The 20,080-nt window shown below is 39.3% G+C and overlaps 1 protein-coding gene across 1 annotated transcript in view; it reads right to left on the bottom strand.

Moving 5' to 3' along the window:
* Positions 1-17,232, bottom strand: part of LOC129106370 (guanine nucleotide-binding protein G(i) subunit alpha-2) — a 31,371-nt gene extending 14,139 nt beyond the window's left edge. Inside the window, exon 1 of the mRNA XM_054617758.1 lies at positions 17,063-17,232. Coding sequence (XP_054473733.1) covers positions 17,063-17,180 — 118 coding nt within the window. The 5' untranslated portion in view covers positions 17,181-17,232. The remainder of the gene's footprint in view (positions 1-17,062) is intronic.
* Between the last annotated feature and the right edge of the window lie 2,848 nt (positions 17,233-20,080).

Raw genomic sequence — 20,080 nt, 5'->3', positions numbered from 1 at the left:
AGAACCTTTTTCTATTATGGCAATAAATAATAAATTAATGTATCACTTTTACAGGCTATTAAGTTACAATGTAGTAATAAACTAAAGTGCATCTCTTATGGTATGTGTCCACAGGATCGGTTATTTCCACTCTTCCCATTCATTTTCAATGAAGCTGCTGTGCAATGCATTCTGGTAGTGCTGCCATGCGTTTTGAGCGTTGGACTGTTGCGTTGGCCATTCCCTTTTACCATAAAGTTAAGGTCTAGGCTAGTTTTGCAAATGTTCTGTTTGGCAAGAAACTTGAATAGATACAGTTATTTGAAGGAGATGTTATGCTATAGATAAAAGAGACATTAAAGAGGAAATGATGACTTGTTTCAATATATGACACTAGCTCTAAGCAGCTCATAATACGTGATTAAAACTACTATGCTGTTACCGCCTGTGCTTCAAAATTATACTGTGATATATATTTTAGGCCATACAACTCAGCCCTACTGCCCTTGGAACATCTGACATGGAGGAGTGTGGGGTCCTGCTCTGGCTGCAGGCAAAAAACACTCAGCACAATCTGTGAAATTAAACCTTTGACTGCAGGCAGCATCATTCTGAATCTGAAGAAATAAACATGACTAAGAGTTATGCCAGACGCATCACGCTAACATGTTCACAGTGACAATGCTAACATGCTGTTATGCAGGTGTTTACCATCTTAGTTTAGCGTGTTAAAACGCTAAGGGGCTAGGTCACCGAAGTTATTACAATTCTCTCAGATGGACATAAATGTGTGGACCAAATGTAATGCCAGTTAATCCAATGGATATTGTTATTTTTAATAAAAAATCTAGAACATCAATCTTAGGGTGGCACTAGAGGAAGAGTCAGGGAATCACCAATATCTATAGGATACATTGTCTTCAAATTATGATTGTCTGTGAAAAGTTGTGTGCCAATCCATTTTATAAAAATGTAGATATTTTGCTGGATAAGACTACATTTTGACATGCTAGTGGTGTTACCACATTCATCATCTTTTGGGGACCACAGCTGTTGTTACAAAATGTCATGGCAATTTATGGAATAGTTGTTGAGACATTTCAGCCTGAGCCAAAGTGGTTGACCAACTGACCAACATTGGCATCCCTAAAGCCATGCTGATGGCATGGGTAAAAATCTAATCTCAACCATTTGAAGAAAAGTACTGCAGCTGAAGTGGAGAAACATCATAAATCCATTTCAAAGCAATATCACATCATCCTTGGGAGGCCTATTATCACAAACACTGTGTTTAACATATCTGTGTCAAACAGCCCACTGCCGTGACATTTCTTCTGTGGAGACATGTAACACATCGCAGCATATGCCTGCATCATGGGCCTGCATCATAGGCCTTCTATTGTCTAAGAGACTTCAATAGGAGAATGACTCATTGGCTTGGCTGTGACACAATTCCTCCTTCGCTCTCCGTTGGTGTCACGACTGTTCACATCCAACTAGCTTTTACAGCCATTTAAAAGGTTAACCTCCTCTGGGCGTTGATGACACTGAGCAGAATAACCAACAATGATGCTGTTGCTATTTAAAGCCCTGTCGCAATGTGTACTGAGGGAGCTGACTGACACAATCTGACGTGAGTGAATACATTTGTTAGTACAGTTTTCCTCCTGACCCATAATATAGTGTGTCTGGGCATATAGTATATTCAGTATATGTATAGAATTATGTGGTAGTAGAAAAAATATTCTTACTACTGTATGAGGGGTTGGTGTTCAATAGCATCTAATCCAAACAGAATCCAGTATTGAGTGTAATAACTTACTGACAACAGTGCAGAATAACTTTATATCCAAGAACCAAGATTAGCACTCAAGAAATTTGTAGGATTTTTTCATAATTTGCAACCAAAACCCAAATGTAACTGATCACTGGAAGCTTATCCCAAGTATGAAAACAGTGATTGGTAACAGTCATTATGTGTAGAGATGATCTTCACAACCAATAAACCAAAAAATGTGTGTGTGTATCTGAATTTACCTGCTACATCAACAAATCCATCTCTTGCTCTTCACAAAGTCCTCTGTCTAGCAAAGTTGGGCAGGATGTACAGCTCTTTGATCATCAATCAATATGTCAAATTGATCCAAAGTCTAAGTGTAATGTGAAAGCTGTCACTCGTAGTGATGAACCCACATAGCAATATCAAAAATAGAAATGGTCAAAAAACGTCTATGTTCATTTCAGCTCTGCAGAGTGTTTTACTGTCTTTTATTTCATTGTGTCACATTTAAAGACCACAATTTAAAAAGGTGCCTCTCAATGGCTCAGAAAACTGCAACTGCTGAGCTGGCGGCCCGCAACAGTGCCAACAGTGCCAACAGTGTGAACTACGGCAAGAGTGCAGTCATAGCTAACAGTGTTTACCTGAGGGGGAATGGGAGGTCAGGTGCTACGATTCTGTAGCGATGCCGTTGGTCAGGACAGGGTTATCAACTGTAACCACCGAATGAGCGCAGAGCAGAGTGGTGGCTACGAGCTAGCCAGTGGGGCACGCTCACAACAAAGCATGCCCGGCCCGTAGAAAGAACGGAGATTGTCCGATTACATCCCACACACACACAAAGATAAATGGGTAGAATGGGCTTTGGAGCTGGAAAGGCGCAAGTCAAGTCTCCTCACAGACCAAGTACGGAGCTCAGACTAGTCTTGGATTGTTGCCAAATCATATCCTGGGCACTGCCGAGATGCCCTTGAGCAACACACCAGACCCCACAAAAACTGCTCCCTGAGCATTGTATAGCTTCCAACTGCTCCTAATACCTGAATGGGTTAAAATTCTGAGGTTTATTTTCACCGTGTGCTCTGCTCTGTACATGTGTGACAATAAAAGTTGATTTACATTTACATAAATAAATTATTTAGGCAACACTTTTAGTACATCATTTACTTTGTTGATCAGTCTCAGCCTCCGTGTAAGTGGATACAAGTCATGGTTATCTATGTGTGTGAGAGAGAGCAAGACACTGATTTAGAAGTGGAACACTTGGTTCTAGTCCATTGCCTTCTGTCAGCAGGATATTAACTAAATATTCCTCTTTTTCACTCTTTCTGAAATCAAGCCTTTCTCTACCCTTCTTTTATTAGCCTGCGGGTACTGTGCGCCTCTAAAATTATTTCACGCAAATACTCAACAGAATCAGGCTGCCAGGGGGAACAAAGACCAAGATTGGTTTACTGTATCACTGCATGCTGGTTCTAGTGGGTGACTGTCTACAAACTAGCACCAGTAGCACAGGTGTTCCAGTCAGCCAGCTCCCTCCTCCCACCAACCACACAACCCCTTTCACATGCACGGTGGAAAGCGATGAAGGAATTTTACATGGCTGGATGGCAGTACAGTGTGTTAGCGCCTTGAGTGAAAAAGTAGGTCATCAGCCTCACAGGGAGCAGTGGAGCTTCACTGCTTTGCTCTGCAGAGTAGGGTGCTTGCTGTACAGCCAATGTTAACGGTATTTAATCCTGTTTTACGTCTGCTGACAAGCAGCGTCAACACATTATGTACCCTAGATGCTTAACATATACCACTCAATCCTACATTCAAATTTGCTAAAGAGCATCTTGAAGTTACTGCAGTGTTCTTAAAAAAAACAAAGTAGTACATCAAGCAGAACATTATTTGTCATAGCTTAACAGATTGTAAGCACTATGCCGTAATCATCATTACTTCCGAGCTATCAATTAAAGCAAAACAGATAGAAAGAAACAGGTTTAGATTTTAAAGACTCCTGTTTCATACAGTCTGTTGAAAAATAGCTTCAGGAAGAAACAACAGAGAGACAAGTGGAAGCTAATTCTGAGCTCTGACACTGAGAGCAATGCAACCATACACTACAGCCTGAGGAAGCGCACTGAGTTTATATGAGTATTATAGTAGAGACAAACTTCATTATGTCCTTTAATAAGAGAAGCAAGCATGCTTTTATTTTAATCCTTTTAGACCTCAGTGCATCCTTCAGCACCATCAACCATCCTGCGTTAATGCATATAAGCAGTGGGATGGTGTAACCGGCACTGCTCTTCACTGCTTCATACCTTTCCAATACAACCTTCTAGGTCATCATTGTCAACTCTTCCTCCTCCTCAAACTTTTTTTATGTTTTATACACAAGCTCATTGCAGGATTATCCATGGTACACATTTGAAGCTCCATTAACAGCCTGTTACAAACCATAAAGCGTTGACAGTAAAAATAGCGTTGGCACTGTCCTTGGTGCTGAAGTATTTCCCCCATTTATTCTAATTAAAGTTCAAACAAAAAAACCATTACTTACAAACTTTACATAGCCTTGAGTCCCTATTAATTACACTAATCAAGTGACTGCATATTGATCACTGATAACAAAACTTGACATGCAGAAACCAAAAACTAATATTAGAAAAGAAAGATGTTGGCCTTGGTGAAATCTTTTCATTTTATTTATGCATCAGAACCACTGTTCAATAGTTTTGAGATGAAAATTCCAGATATTTAACCTGGTATGAAAGCCAGATTGAACAGGTTACACAAAGATATTTGTTTGCCTACATAGTTCATAGACAAAGCAGATAGAAAACTGGAGTAGAGGCGTACTGACACAAGTTAGTTAAGAACTAGTGTCTCCATTACACCGACACATTTTTTTTCTTCTAACAAAAAAATGTAAATCTCAGTGTGTACTTTATCTTATTCACAATAATTTAAAGACAAAAAAATCATCTTAAAAATGTTAATGTAATCTGTTAAAAGGTGCTACATTAAAAGCCTTTACACGGCTCCTAACATACCGATGGTTGAACCGGCGACTCATAACTAACAGCGCTGACAGAGCTAAGGTGTTTACGAGTCGTTTTATTGTTTCTGCCACTTTTGGATAAATCCATTAAACAAACTACGAAAATGTACATGGACCTTACAGCCCCCCGTAAGCGGAACAGTATAAACACAGATGGCTAACGTAAACTGTAGGCCAATACCACACATGAAGTTTATTAGATTGCAGGGGTATTTTGAACGGTTTTTAGTTTCAGCACTTGGGTTGAATTTTATTTATTCTTACTGTGCTGTTATTAAGTAGTTTGGTTTGAAAAAAGAACAACAGTGAATTTAGATTTTATGGACCGGGGTTAGAAGTGTTCTGCACCTCTGTCTTTGGAGCATGTAGCTGCATCTCACACAATGCGTAATATAAAGAATATTGGCAATTATACCCTTTCTTTACACAGAGGCAAGTCTGCATGGGAAGATGCATACTTCAGCACACTGTGACATACAAGTTAACTTGATAATCTCTGGCTGCCATCCTAAATTCAAATCAAAACAATTCCATCTCTTTATGTAATTTGGCAGATAAATCTTAACCTGAGACTGTGTGGAAACAGAAGCCTCCCACATGCTTGTATTCTGGTCCTAGGAAATTTAAGCCTGCATGAAATTCAGACTTTATGTCGAAGAGTATGAAATTCATGACTTTCCTTCCCTGTCCTCTAATCGATCCACTCTGCCTGGAAAGCGATTCCTCACATATCCAACAATAACAGCTGTTTGCCCGGCGGTAACACTGCTTAGACTCTACCACCTCTCTATGTTTCTAGATACTGGCAAGTCAGCTTATATTCTATGCACTCACACACATGCCAGCAAACAGATGAGACATCAGGAGTGTCAGGCAGCTGCTGCAGTGTAAGAGGGAGATCCCTCAAAACATTCTGCAATCTGTTTGCACACCAGATTGTCAGGGAGAGTAGGGCTTTGTTTACCCAACTCGGGGGCACAAAGCAAAGAGTGCAGTTGCATCTATGTTTGTATGTGCTCAGACACATTTTGATAGATTTGGTTGGCCAAGGAACACAACATCCTGTAATGCAATATTGGTTGTGATTTGTATCTGTTAATAAACTAGGAAGCCATTTCAAAATGAACAATGCAATAGAGAGTCACTGCAAAGAAAATTACATCAGTGCAGTGTTTGTGTAGGGTGGGAAAAAACAACCTGACAGTTAATCTGTTTACTTAACACAACATTTTTCATGAAATTCCCTGGTGGTGATGAGCTGATTAATGTGCGTTACAGCAGCTGTTTCATTACTGCTGACCTAATGACTGATATTCTCTGAGAGAAAATTGGATATTGTGCCACTTCCAACTGGAAAACAGTTTTAAATGTTGATGTGTGAAGGTTGGACCACTCAGAGCTGTTATTGAAATGAGCAGAGGCCTTGCATATGCATACACTGGATAAGTTGCCATGGTTATAGCACCACAATGCCTCATCAAAAATAAATCACGCACATAAACACATTTATTTGTTTGGGTGAGCCGAAAGCTGTTTTTAAACCTCAGTTCGTTGTGTTTTGATGGAACTTGAAGGAAGTAGTAAAGAGCATTACTTTGTCAGTTGTATTTGAAACAGTCATTTAGGGTGACAGAGAAAACCACATTGGGATTTCCTCATCTGTGTGTGTCCCTTTTTATAATATTTATGATGACTCCTTATTCACTGTCACCCTCATAAAATACCTCTAATGATCACTTCATGCTGCAACAGTCTACTTAGACAAAGTTGACAGGCATGACTGTGAAATGCAATGTGATGTACTAGAGCTTTACTACTTTGACTTAAACGCTTAACCTATCTATTCATCTGGAGAGCAGGGCCTCTGTGTGTGGATACAATCTCTGCTGAATTGCATCTGGCGATAGTAGATCAATAAACTATTAACTGGTTTCTTGAGTATCTTGGAAAGGGAGAACTTAAGGTCACTGATTAGTCTCAAGTGGCACTTAACTCGCAGCAAAAAAAGAGACAATGACAAGCCACTGACATGCCCATGATTTAAATACATGATAACTAAGAACATAAACGTTTAATGAATCTTATCTAGAAATATACAATTAATTTATCTATATTCATACATCCCAAGTCATTTACACTGTGATGTTATCAATACTTTCACTACACATGTATTTCCTCCTGTTATCACCCAGCTCTATGGGGGAAATTAAAGCAACATTTGTTGGATTTAGTTGGATGTAATTGTGATTAAAAAATGAACTACAAAAGAAAAGGGCCTGAAATCGTACCTCTCCTGTTCAAAACCGAAAAAAACATTAAAAGCAGCATCCCTGCACCTTGTGTCTCACAATACAGAGGAAATTGCATTACATTAAAACAAAGTCTTCCATACAGTATATTCACTTTTAGAAAATGTAGATACAAATAGGGAGAAATAAGGATTTTAAGCTCAACTACTAAACTGAATCTATAGATTAAAAGACAGACGACAGAAAGAAACACAGAACAAATGAGTAAACAACCACTGTTGTTAAAATAGTATCAATTTCTAGAACCTACATTTCTGTCTCATGCCAAATGTAGATCATAATCTAGAGGTATAATGTTTTAAATGACATTCACATCTTTCCTTCCCCGCACTCCTGCACTGGACAATTATGAATTACTGACAAATTAATGGCACAGTAATTCAGGCTGGATCCAACCAAATTAGGTCCCCCACAAGAACAACCTAGAGCAATTAATAAATGAGGGCATTTATTACACAATTGTAATATTCCACTGTGATAAAACGGCTACTTACAGACAGACATCTTTCTAAATCCTGCTCTAATCAACAAAATGACAATACTGATGTTTGCAGATATGTGAGAGCACAATACCGAGATGCAGAATTTATATATTTTTTTATCAATATTAATATATTTTGATCAGATATGAACTCTGATCTGATGTTACTCTATCTCTCACCATTATCTGTCGAACAGAAATGTCATTAAAGCAAGCTTGAATACTGTGCATTTCTCACTTCCTCTGCACCGTTTTACATCCGTTACCCTCCCTTATAATTAAGCAAGATGCTTCGCTGATTATGGGGAATGGGATCAGACTGCCTCCGGGAAACAGTATCATGTCAAGTTCCTCGTTCTTCTGGCCTTAAGGTGCTAAATAAGTAATTCTGAGTATATCTAATGCCTCCACATTGCTCTCAACGGGGCAACAGATGAGCCGGCGGCTTGCAGCTAACAGTGCAAACAACAGGCAACAGTGATGACAGAGTTAACAGTGTTTACCTGAAGGGAACATGATGACTTAATTCTCTGCTCAGTTAAACGTTACTCCACTATATCCTTACTTTGTAAACAGTTGCTTGCTGTTATAATATAGCATTATCGCATAGCAAATTTTTAAGTTACAATCAAAGATTTCCAGACAAATCTTAATAACTTTTGTTTCATCACCTTGTTTGATTATAGCCAAAAACAACAACTTCAGATTTTGTCTTTGTCAGGAGACTAGTTTGGACCACTTTAGATAACTTTTCCGTGATTTTCGCCTTGATAAATTGAAAATAAATAGTTTTAACAACCTCAAATCTGTGGAGACCAAAACTTATGATTCAAAAGAAAACGAATTATGCACTCTGGTGGCAGGTTATATTCAGGTCACAATCAGGTGGTGCTTACAGATTCTTATCCTTATAAAGTTAAAATAGGAAATTGGATTACCAGCTAATCAGATGTATTAAAGTTGTATTATTGTTCTGTCAGAGGTTACACTCAGTTTGTAATCACTTGGAACACTGTTGGCTTTTCTTTTCAGAGTATAACAGAAAAGAATAACACACTACTATAACATCTACTTCAAAAACCTTTATTTTAAGCTGTTTTGACAAAAGCCAACCCTTTCTTGGCAAAACATCACCATCTGTTACCTCTGTGTCAACTTGTCGTTTATATAAATTATGTCTTTGAAATACCTCAACAAGCAGTAAGTATTGACTTGTTCCACATTCAAATATATTCACTGAAACCATTTTAGCGCCTGCTGTTTTTGCAAAATGAGGAACAAAAAATCTATTAAGGCAAGGGTATCATTCAGTAGGAATATAACCATGGCAACCAAGCAGAGAGGAATGAAGACTGGTTCATCTTTGTGGTTCCAAAACTCAATATGCTCAATACACTCATGATGAAACTCTTCCTGTCTGAGGACTTTTCTAAATATACAGGGTTAAAAAAACTTTTTTTTAAACCTATGTTTTAAAAGATGAATCTTCAAGGCAAATAAATTATGCCTCTACAGCATAAAACATGTCAGGGAAAAACATTATTTGTAGTGTCTTTAACCTAAAAAAAACATCAACACAGTGTGTCTCATATTAGTATTGTCATCCTGGAGATTAATGTGCAGACTACAGTGCAGACTAAGAAGCTACTTTTCCCTATTGAGACTTTTATCTTACCTTTTTTTGCTCATGCTCATATATATATATATATATATATATATATATATACTGTGTAACTGTGTCATTGTATTATTGGCCCACATTGGACCTATTAACCCAGGAAGGGGACTCTCTGTGATCCAGTCCAGATCTTTGTTTCAAGTTTTAACCACTAAAGGGTTTTGGAGAGTTTCCCGGCTTACACACTAGATATAAATGTTCAGGTCTGGTTTACTGTGTAGCATGGAAAAATGAAACCAAAAAACTGTGATAATGACCCATACTAAATTACTTGATATCCAAACTTAATTATTGTACTCCTGCTTATGAGTTGCAGTTCAATAAATGTGTTATGTTGTATTATGCAGTCAGTGCTATGAATATGTGTATGGAGGGAAGGAGTTGATAGCAATGCCGGGAATCAACTGGGAGCCAAGCTGATGAGCGGCATTGGATGTTGACATTTGGAGCTTGTACTGAATGTGAGTGGTTGCTGAGCAGAGACACAGCAAATAAGTCTACTGGGTAGATTTTCAAACCTTTCAGCAGCTGTTGATGCTTGTGATGTAAGCTAATTGCTCCTCTAAAAGTGTTAACAGGAGTGAGGACTGAGACCTTCAACAAGCAGCAGGTTTTCCATAGTCCTCACCACTGCCACAATATCTGTATTATCAATCTATAGAAAACTGTTCATGTGAACAAATAGTTAACTTTCAGACTTCTATTGTGAAAATAAAACATTCAGGGCAGTGTTTCTCTTACCATTGAATTGTTCGCCACCTCAAATTCAAATGTAGGGCAACTGACTTTCATGTGCATATACTCGATGTGTATGCAACAGCCTGACACCAACAGCATTACATTTGAGTCTACTTCTGCAGAATATAGGAATTGGAAATATAACAGTTCTGTCTTGATATCATCTGGCACATTTAGGAGCGTGTGCCAGACAGATGATGTAATACACTCGCCGAGTCACCTGTCTCGCTCTGGGCCAAACTGGCTGGTAGGAAAGCACTGAAAGCTAATAGGAAATGTGAGGGGACAGAGAGAGAGATAATTTTTGTTCTCCTTTTCAGGATGTTTTGATTGTACCACTGAACATATTTTGGTTACAATTGATACAGGGATGTTTGTGAATATGTCCATAAATTAGATCTGATCACACCGACATTTCATCTAGCCACTGCCCTTTAAAGTGTTCTGACATATTTTGCGACTGCAATTTCTTACTCACGCCTATTTTTAGAGCGAAGAAAATCATCTGCAGAGGGAAAAAGCTCCTGTTTCATCTTGGTGTTTACAGTCCAGGACCCACAGTTAGTAAAGTAAATATGCACTATTTACAGTGTCTTTGGATTTTTGACTGTTGGCCAGTGAGACAATTTGAAGACATCACCTTAGAATTTGTGATGTGCATTTTTTACTATGTCTATAGTCTGTCAGATTAACTGTTGAAGAAAATAATCATTAGTCACATATCTTTAGGCTTTATCTATTTGTGAGATAATTTGCAATTCAGTGCTGTTTATCGCAGTGTGAGGCCAGGAATATGTTCTATCGGTATCATAATTACGTGATGGTTTCCTTGTTTTCTGTTGGCACACACATAATGTCCCTGTCAGCTCAAGTTTTAATATTTACTTCCTGAATGTTTGATACTGTTGATTTCTTCATCGGAGTTAAAAAAATAAATCTGAGTCAAAATTTTGAGGCGAATATCCAGTGTTTACATTTAGTTTTGGCTTCGTTTTTTCCAGCTAATTGCATGGATTTATAAATATCTTGAGTAAAGCCTTTTTCCTTACTTATTCTCTGCCTCTACCATCTATCATTTCTAACGCTCATCCTTTATCTCGCTCTCAACCCTCCTTTATTCTTGGCAAAGCTATTAAGAGGTCAAGGTCATACCAAGATACATCCAGTTCCCCTGCGTCAACTGTCTTTGTAGTCAAGTGTAACTACTTTGAGAGGATTAATGTTGACATAGGTAACTTCTTGGTCCTAATAATACTTTAACGCTTTGCTACCTTGTGAGGGGTTGAGTGAAATAAGAAAAGACAAGGCAGGAAATAAATAAAAGAAGCCTCCTAAATTATAGATGGGGGGCTTATAATGGAAATGTGTTTGAAACATGAAAGATGGGGAAGGATCAGGTTTGGCATCTGTAACAAACAGGATTTATATTTTTTATTTTGCATACATGCTGGATTTGTGAGCTGTGATAAATATAAGTCAATTAAACATAGCTCTCATGTAAAACTTCAAATACTGCAAATAACTGCTGGATAACAACTGCAGGTATCACAACGTCAACAGATACATTTTCTCCTACTGAAGCAACAGAAAATGCAGACGTATTATAAATTACTTCAAAATCACATAAAGGCCTGAGGGCTTAATCTACTTTCTTCCATCGATGCAATCCAATCTTCTATACACCAATCCATACTATCAGGAAAACTAATAAATAAAAATAAAATAAAAATTTGTCAATCAAAAGAGACCTTCTTTATCATTATGTATAAAAATTGGGAGTACTATCATTGCCACAACTAAAAACCCTGCATTAGTATAGAGAAATAATATGATAGGGTTGTGTGTCTGTCATCTTGTTTTGGAGTTTGTCTGCCCTAAAAAAAAATATATTTCGAAAATGTAGCCTAAAAGCCCAGTGTGAGTAGTGCATGCATTGCACTTACAAGCTTTGTCATAAACTACCCACTAAGGAAATATTAAGAACTCATTGCGCACTATATCAAGCAAACTAACATACATTTACACTTATATCCTTATCTAGGCTCACGTCATCTCATTCACAGACCCAATGTTTATTTTTTAAACAAATGTTCATTTAGAAATAGGTTGTTATGACTGTTCAAATATGTGCTGTGCCTCTGCTTCTTAGTCCGCTGTGACCCCGAGCAAAGCCGCTTCATTCCGAAAATCATCTGATAATCAGAGTAGAGGTCATTATTTAATGCTACTACCAGAAATAATCTGTATCAGGGGATTTGTTGGAGGTTGTTCATTTTCTTCACACAGAGGACTCACCAATGACTCTTATAAGGTTATAAGTGCAAGGTGTATGAGAAAATGTAGAAATTGCATCCTAAGTAAGGCTGCAATGATGGTCCATGTTTTGCTAGTTCAGCACAAAAATACCTGTGCATTTATTGAGGAATTAGTGGTATTCAGCGGAGACATGACAAACGGTGCATAAGTATATTCTTTTGGTTTGTGGGTAGTTGTGAAGTTGTCATCTCTGCATCGACAGTCTCACCCTGAGCCCTCCTCTCTGTCAGGAGAAGTGAGTCATGTCTGAGAAGCACTATTATTAACGCTGCCTGGGGTGAGAATTAAAGATAAGCTGCAGTGGAGGCTCATTTAAGAGAGTAAGGACGGAAGTTGGAAAAAAATGAAAGTGTATCCTCACTCCAGATTTCTGGGTGAAAATGTGTGACAGGGAAACTGAAACTCAGCCTTAAGATAACTTTTAAAAGTGAAATTTGTCTCAGATTACATGATAACATGATAGTAAGTAGAAAATTTGATAGATATATCACATTGAACCATAGTCTCACAACCAATAAACTGCGGGAGTGAGAGAGGGAGACACTGCGATTGCTGTAACCAATGGTTGACCAAAAGTAGAGATGACAAAATTCCAGCCAAATAATGCCATCTAAAAATCACACAATGAAGATCTGAGGACATATCTCAGCGTACCAACATATAGGACCACCAAAGGAAAATGTAAAAGATATCTCAGCATCTCATAGCCTACTCATGAACAGCAACAAAAGGTGCATTTTTCATCTGTTCAGCAACCTCATCCTTGTAAACATTGTGTATTTAATCCAAAAGTTAGTTTTGAGTAATGACTGGAGTGCCCTTAAAATGGTTTGAGCATCGGAATGGTTCCTTAGCCTAGAGTCTGCCTCACAGTCTTAAATATGAATCAACAAATGCCAGTTTTTAACAAACCGACAGACTCGTCACGCCCACGCAAGGCAATTTTGCACTTTCCACAATGTTTTATGTAATAATTCTGCCTAGAACATACCGTTTTTTTTCAGTCTGAATGTTGTTTTGTTCAATGCCACTTCTGTACGCAAAGTCAAGATGAGAGGCAACGTTCATTGTTCCCAGTAAGCCTAACTTGATGGCGATGCACAACTCTCTCACAAGGTGTTTTACAAACCTTTGTGAAAGATGTTTCAAATCTTTAACTCCACTTGCTGCCCTGACAGTTTCATCTCATAAAATAAGATATGATAAGCAGTTAACCAATATTTCCTTTTTAACCCTATTTATCTTTTTTTTTTTTTTTTTATCTTTTCCTTCTTGAGAGATGATAAATCCAACAGGTTGATGTGGTCCCAAACCTTTTATTTCCAATTTTGCTCCAGGGGTAATGTGCTAAATCATACTTTTATTTAATCCATCCAAGTCATCACTACTGCTGTAGCGCAAACCTAAGTAAAATATCAGTCCCTCTTTAGCTAGCTAGAAAGACGTGTATACTCTTGATTCATTAAAATCAACCAATGGGATGCTTATAGGGGCCCTGGCCATCAGGCTCCACTAACGATCTGAAAATTCACATTGAAGGCACGCATACACATGCCTATGGTTTGTCTGTCCAGAGCTGAGTGAGTGAGTGAGTGAGTGAGTGAGTGAGTGAGTGAGTAGTAGGGCCAGTTCTGTTTCTAAAGAAGAGATTTCATTCAGAATATGATAAAAAAAAAAAAACATTTTTAGAAGTATACAAAGTTAAGTGCCAATATTTTGTCTGAAATAGAGAATAGCCTATCATTTCTTCCGTTCAACAGCGCTCTCTGATGGGATGGATTCATGCAAACACGCTGATGTATATACGTGTATACTAATGCCAAGTGCTGATGAGCCTCACTTCCTGAGATGTTGCATCATAGCTTTATTCATCATGAGTTTTTGTTCCTGCTGCCAGGTCTGATAAAGACATCTAGTCAGTTGGTTGCACAGAGAGCTTTCAAGTGTTGCTCAACATGGTGAAATCACTGAAAGTGGTGAGAGAAGAGTTTCCTCTGAACCTGTCAAGTTTTCTTTATAGCCCTGTTCTGAAATGTGGCTTAAAGTATCATCCCAGCCAGTTAGAGGACACGTGAAAGCTCTTTATGTCTACAGACAGCTCAACTAAATCTTCATAAACTTTGTTCTCCTCCACATAATTTGATCCTGACGTCCTTAGACCTGGCTTACACTTACCATGAGCTGTTACACCAAGGAAGGAATCTGGTTTTGCACTTTGGGACCTGAAAATCATTGCTAGCAAAGTAAGAACTTACTCATTCTGCAAGAAAAAAAAATAACAGGCTTTTTAGTTCCTTCAAGAAATAATGATGAAAAAAAAAAGGCTTGGCCGAATGCCATAAAGACATTAAAAGCACCTCGCGTGCTTCAGTGGCTACCATCAAGTGACTCATCTTCTCTTTGCCCGGTTTACGTCAAAACAGCAAATGCTTTTTACAGGAAAAAAGAAACGCTAGGGGGGGAAAGTTGAAATGTTGTCTGTTTATACATTAAAGTAAAAGTCAACAAGCTGCCACATCCTCCATGTTATTACTGCTTTCAGTAAATGGCCACCTGGAACGAGCCAGAGGGTGCTGTCAGATATTATCTGCCTTTAGTGATTGTGTTAGTCTCTGTCCTAAGGCACTGACCTAATATCATGATGACGCGTAAATATTGGTGTGGATTGGAAAAAATTATTATATGATGTTATGTGTGAGAATCTTCCAACAACAGATGTTTTCTAAATACTGGACACTGTGTCAAGAAATAACTTCTCCAATTTAAAGTAGGACTAGATCAATTGAGATGATTTATTCCAGTTTGTAAAAGGAATGGTTCAAACTTTTGGAAAATACTCTTATTTACTTTCTTGCCAAGACTAATTTAGGCAAGAACAAGAACAATCATGCTGTTAATTTTGCTCTGTTCACTCACAGAGAAGTCAGTCACCTAACAACTCTACCACGATGGCATTATACGCAATGTTTCAAAGATAAACATCTCATTTAAAACGTGCTTCATATTAGATTGGAGGCATTTTTATTGCCTCTGGCCCTCAAAATTGAGACCGCTGAGCCGCTGGCTCGCAGCTAACTGTACAAACAGCGCTAACAGTGCAAACAGCGCTAACAGTGCAAACAACGTCAAAAATGTCTGTCTGTCGGGACAGATCAGTGTCTGTCAGCTAGCCAGTGGGGCACGCTTACATGGACAATTATGCACTTAAAGCACATGTGGCCATCCAGACTATGCCAACAAAGCAAGGAGAAGCTCCACTCCACTATATCTTAACATATCAAATAGTTGTTTGCTGCTCTATTAATGCATATGAATCCTGTATATTGCACCTTTAAGAGTGTCTGCTTGTGTGTGAACAAGAGCAGATTGAGAGTGGCTGCCATGAGAAATCATGCAGGGTGAAAATACTCATCAGTTTACAGTGGAGTGAAAAGGGGCAAGATAATACAGGTTCAACCAACAGATGCCTTAGAAAATAAATATATAACTTTGCTTCTAAAGAGAGAACATATGGCGGGAAAAAAACGACTGTTGCACACAAGCTTTCTGTCCTGAGATATTAAACTTGATTTCCCATCAGCTTTAATGAAAATTGTATCTCACCAACAGTTTGGTAGAAGGCTGGTAATCAATGAGAGAGTATGATTACAGCCAAAACACATAAACAACAATAATGCAGCGCCTATCTGGACCCGGTCATCTATTAACAGCTTGTCAACTCCAACCACACCCACCTCAGCCCTCTCACTCCCCCAGCATGACCCCACACAGAAAAACACACACATCCTGCTTTGGTTTTGGATAGTATTCCAGGTCAGCTGTCAGTTAAGTTGTGTGCACATTTAAAATGATAATGAAGAGAAAGACAAATCAAGAACAAGATGATGTCAAACAAAGACAGCTGAATTGGAAAAGAGGGAAAGTGTGAATGTGATCGTGAGTGGGAGGGTGTGTGTTTTATCGTTTGTGTGTGTGTTTGTGTGTGTGTGTGTGTGTGTGTGTGTGTGTGTGTGTGTGTGTGTGTGTGTGTGTGTGTACATAAAAGAAGGGTGAATTGTAGGAGGATGGAGGTGGAGTGTGTTTTTCCAGCTCCAGAACCTATTTAATAAAAAAACTGCTTTTTTCCCCCACTGTTGTCAGGTGACAAACAGGGATTGTTCTTTGAAAGAACAGAGTGATATGTATTTAAGAGTGAAGTGCTGAAGTGTAACCCTGTTCATGTTTGGTCATAATCCTCAATGTTTGATATATTGAATTAAGCTTCCTGGGCTAAATGCCAGCTCAAAGCTCTGCAAAGCTGTGCAGCATGTTGACATGATGATATCTGACTTATCTCCAAATATATGGACACTTGTGTTGGCTAATTAATAACAAAATGACATGCTGAGTTTCAGTGGGATTACTGGAAGATATGAGCACTGGAATGGCCTCTTTTCGGGGCTGATTTGCACAGGCCCCTTAGCAATTATGAGGTGGTTGCATGGCCCTGTTGGACTTGATGCTTGGTCAAACCTTGCCAAGTACAGTTTCAGTTTTTACTTTTAGAATATTTCCACAAAAGCATAATATTAAGCTGCTTGGTTACTCATCAGATTGTATTTGAATATTTATTCATGTGGTCTTCAATGTGTTTTACTGGATTATTCTCTAAAACTGGGGAGACGTTTCTCATTGGCAGCACCAAGCATTCCTTTGAGTTACTTAATATTATCCACCAGCTGTGACCTACCTAACAGAAGCAGTTTCACTTCTCTGGCTGCCTTCTCTCCGTCCTCTCGGAGGTTTTTGTCGATCATCTTTGACCTCTCCGCGGCAGCCTTATCCTCGGCGCTCACCGTACAACCCATGGCTCCAAACGCAGGGGCGCACCGACCGAAAAAGGCTTCAATGCTGACGGCCTCAGCGTCCCAGCCGATGCCGAGAATGGTGCAGCTCCTGCGGATCCTGCGTCCAGTATACTGCCAGAGCTGGGGTTTTTTTTTAAACCCACGCGTAAAGTCACCGTACCTTCTCTCCTGTCCAAGTAGGAGATGGAAGATGAAGCAGATGCACCCAAAATAATTTGGTTTACTACTACAGGCTTTTTTTTTTTTTTTTTTTTTTTTTATTTAGCACCACCACTTGGCCGTGCCGCACCGCTCACAGTCCTTTCTGTTCTGCAACCATTCACAGGATGCCTGTGCTCTCTGATCAGCCAGCTGACTGCAACACTTGTCTGCTCGGCCTGGTGGGGCAGCAGGTTCCTCAGACGCGGGGATGGTGCAGTCCCTTTCTGCGCTCCTCGGGCTCTCCTCCTCAGATATATCCCTCTGACGATTGGAATTGGTCGACCAGTCGCATCGACGTCACTTACGCAACTCGTGTCGCGATAGTCCAATTAAAACAGGTGAGCTGTGAGCGTGAGGCGTGATTTTAGAGGGTGTGATGCGTGGACTGCAGTGGGCACTGTGCCAACTTTACTCCTCTGCATCTCACATGGAGGACGATAAAAAAAACACAAAAAACAACACAACGTTTAGATGTGTGTGAGTTGCGCTCAGTGACTGACTGCACTGCGCAGGAGCAGGTTTGTCTGTGAGGATGCGGGACGAACTGTTAATATGTTCAATATGTCTTTGTGTCACATGTTCAAATATTAAATCACCTACCACATACTCAAACTGATCGAAGAGTTGGTTGACAGCGCCGCCATATGGACATAACTGGACATTTTCTCTGGTGGCAGGCAGTTACTGGGCCATATGTTCTGGAAAGCCATGAAGTGAAAATGATAATGAATAATAAAGCATCTTTAAGACCAAAAAAAAGCAGCTCAAAGTGTTTCACAAACCAAAACAGAGAAAAACAGGGCATTCAAACAACAGTTAATATTGAAATATACTGAAAAAAGAAAGAGTTACATAATAAAGATAAACAAATTAAAAGTCAAGCAAAGTTAAGTTAATTTCTTGGTAAGACTTAAAGTAAGGTCCTATTCTTGGTCTGGACTTTCCATTTTAAAAATACAATGCTGATAATATCTTATATAGAGTGAATGTGTTAAATGACCAATGTTTTATTGCTCATGCACCTCTTGTGTGTCATTGCAATGCTGCTCACTCACTGTTGTGATGTTCTTCCTCAGAGACACTTCTGTTACATTTGTTACCATACAAGTGCTTAAATGTACCAGGAAATATAATTCATAGTGCCTGGGGTGTCAGAAATAATGCAACTCTAAAGGAAGTAGTGTTGATTTGTTATTGTCAAAACATTTAAATGTTGACATAACAAGGTCAGCAGCAATGAAGAATCACAATGACCTAAAGTAGTGTTTTTTATGTAAACACCACTTAGCCTAAACAGATTGGTACGAATAGGAACACTGACCAGGTAGAAAAACTCTACTTTTAAAACCTACACAAATGAGTTTGGGGATAGATAGTACAGTGGGTACGGAGACCCCTTTAAATTTTTCACCCTTTGTTTCATTGCAGCCATTTGCTAAAATCGAAAAAGTTCATTTTTTTTCGCACTCAGCAACCCATCTTGACAGAAAAAAACAGAAATGTAGAACTTTTTGCAAATTTATAAAAAAAACAAAAACTGAAATATCACATGGTCATAAGTATTCAGACCCTTTGCTCAGTATTGAGTAGAAGCACCCTTTTGAGCTAGTACAGCCATGAGTCTTCTTGGGAATGATGCAACAAGTTTCTCACACCTGGATTTGGGGATCCTCTGCCATTCTTCCTTGCAGATCCTCTCCAGTTCTGTCAGGTTGGATGGTGAACGTTGGTGGACAGCCATTTTCAGGTCTCTCCAGAGATGCTCAATTGGGTTTAGGTCAGGGCTCTGGCTGGGCCAGTCAAGAATGGTCACAGACTTGTTCCGAAGCCACTCCTTTGTTATTTTAGCTGTGTGCTTCGGGTCATTGTCTTGTTGGAAGGTGAACCTTCGGCCCAGTCTGAGGTCCTGAGCACTCTGGAGGAGGTTTTCTTCCAGGATATCTCTGTACTTGGCCGCATTCATCTTTCCTTCAATTGCAACCAGTCGTCCTGTCCCTGCAGCTGAAAAACACCCCCATAGCATGATGCTGCCACCACCATGTTTCACTGTTGGGATTGTATTGGGCAGGTGATGAGCAGTGCCTGGTTTTCTCCACACATACCGCTTAGAATTAACGCCAAAAGTTCAATCTTGGTCTCATCAGACCAGAGAATCTTATTTCTCATAGTTTGGGAGTCCTCCATGTGTTTTTTGGCAAACTCTATGCAGGCTTTCATATGTCTTGCACTGAGGAGAGGCTTCCGTCGGGCCACTCTGCCATAAAGCCCCGACTGGTGGAGGGCTGCAGTGATAGTTGACTTTGTGGAACTTTCTCCCATCTCCCTACTGCATCTCTGGAGCTCAGCCACAGTGATCTTTGGGTTCTTCTTTACCTCTCTCACCAAGGCTCTTCTCCCACGATTGCTCAGTTTGGCTGGATGGCCAGGTCTAGGAAGAGTTCTGGTCATCCCATACTTCTTCCATTTAAGGATTATGGAGGCCACTGTGCTCTTAGGAACCTTGAGTGCTGCAGAAATTCTTTTGTAACCTTGGCCAGATCTGTGCCTTGCCACAATTCTGTCTCTGAGCTCCTTGGGCAGTTCCTTCGACCTCATGATTCTCATTTGTTCTGACATGCACTGTGAGCTGTAAGGTCTTATATAGACAGGTGTGTGCCTTTCCTAATCAAGTCCAATCAGTTTAATTAAACACAGCTGGA

Source organism: Anoplopoma fimbria, chromosome 17 (genome assembly GCF_027596085.1).
Source record: "Anoplopoma fimbria isolate UVic2021 breed Golden Eagle Sablefish chromosome 17, Afim_UVic_2022, whole genome shotgun sequence".
NCBI lineage: Eukaryota > Metazoa > Chordata > Actinopteri > Perciformes > Anoplopomatidae > Anoplopoma > Anoplopoma fimbria.
The sequence above is the reverse complement of the archived record's forward strand: the minus strand, read 5'-3'. Positions and strand labels throughout refer to the sequence as shown.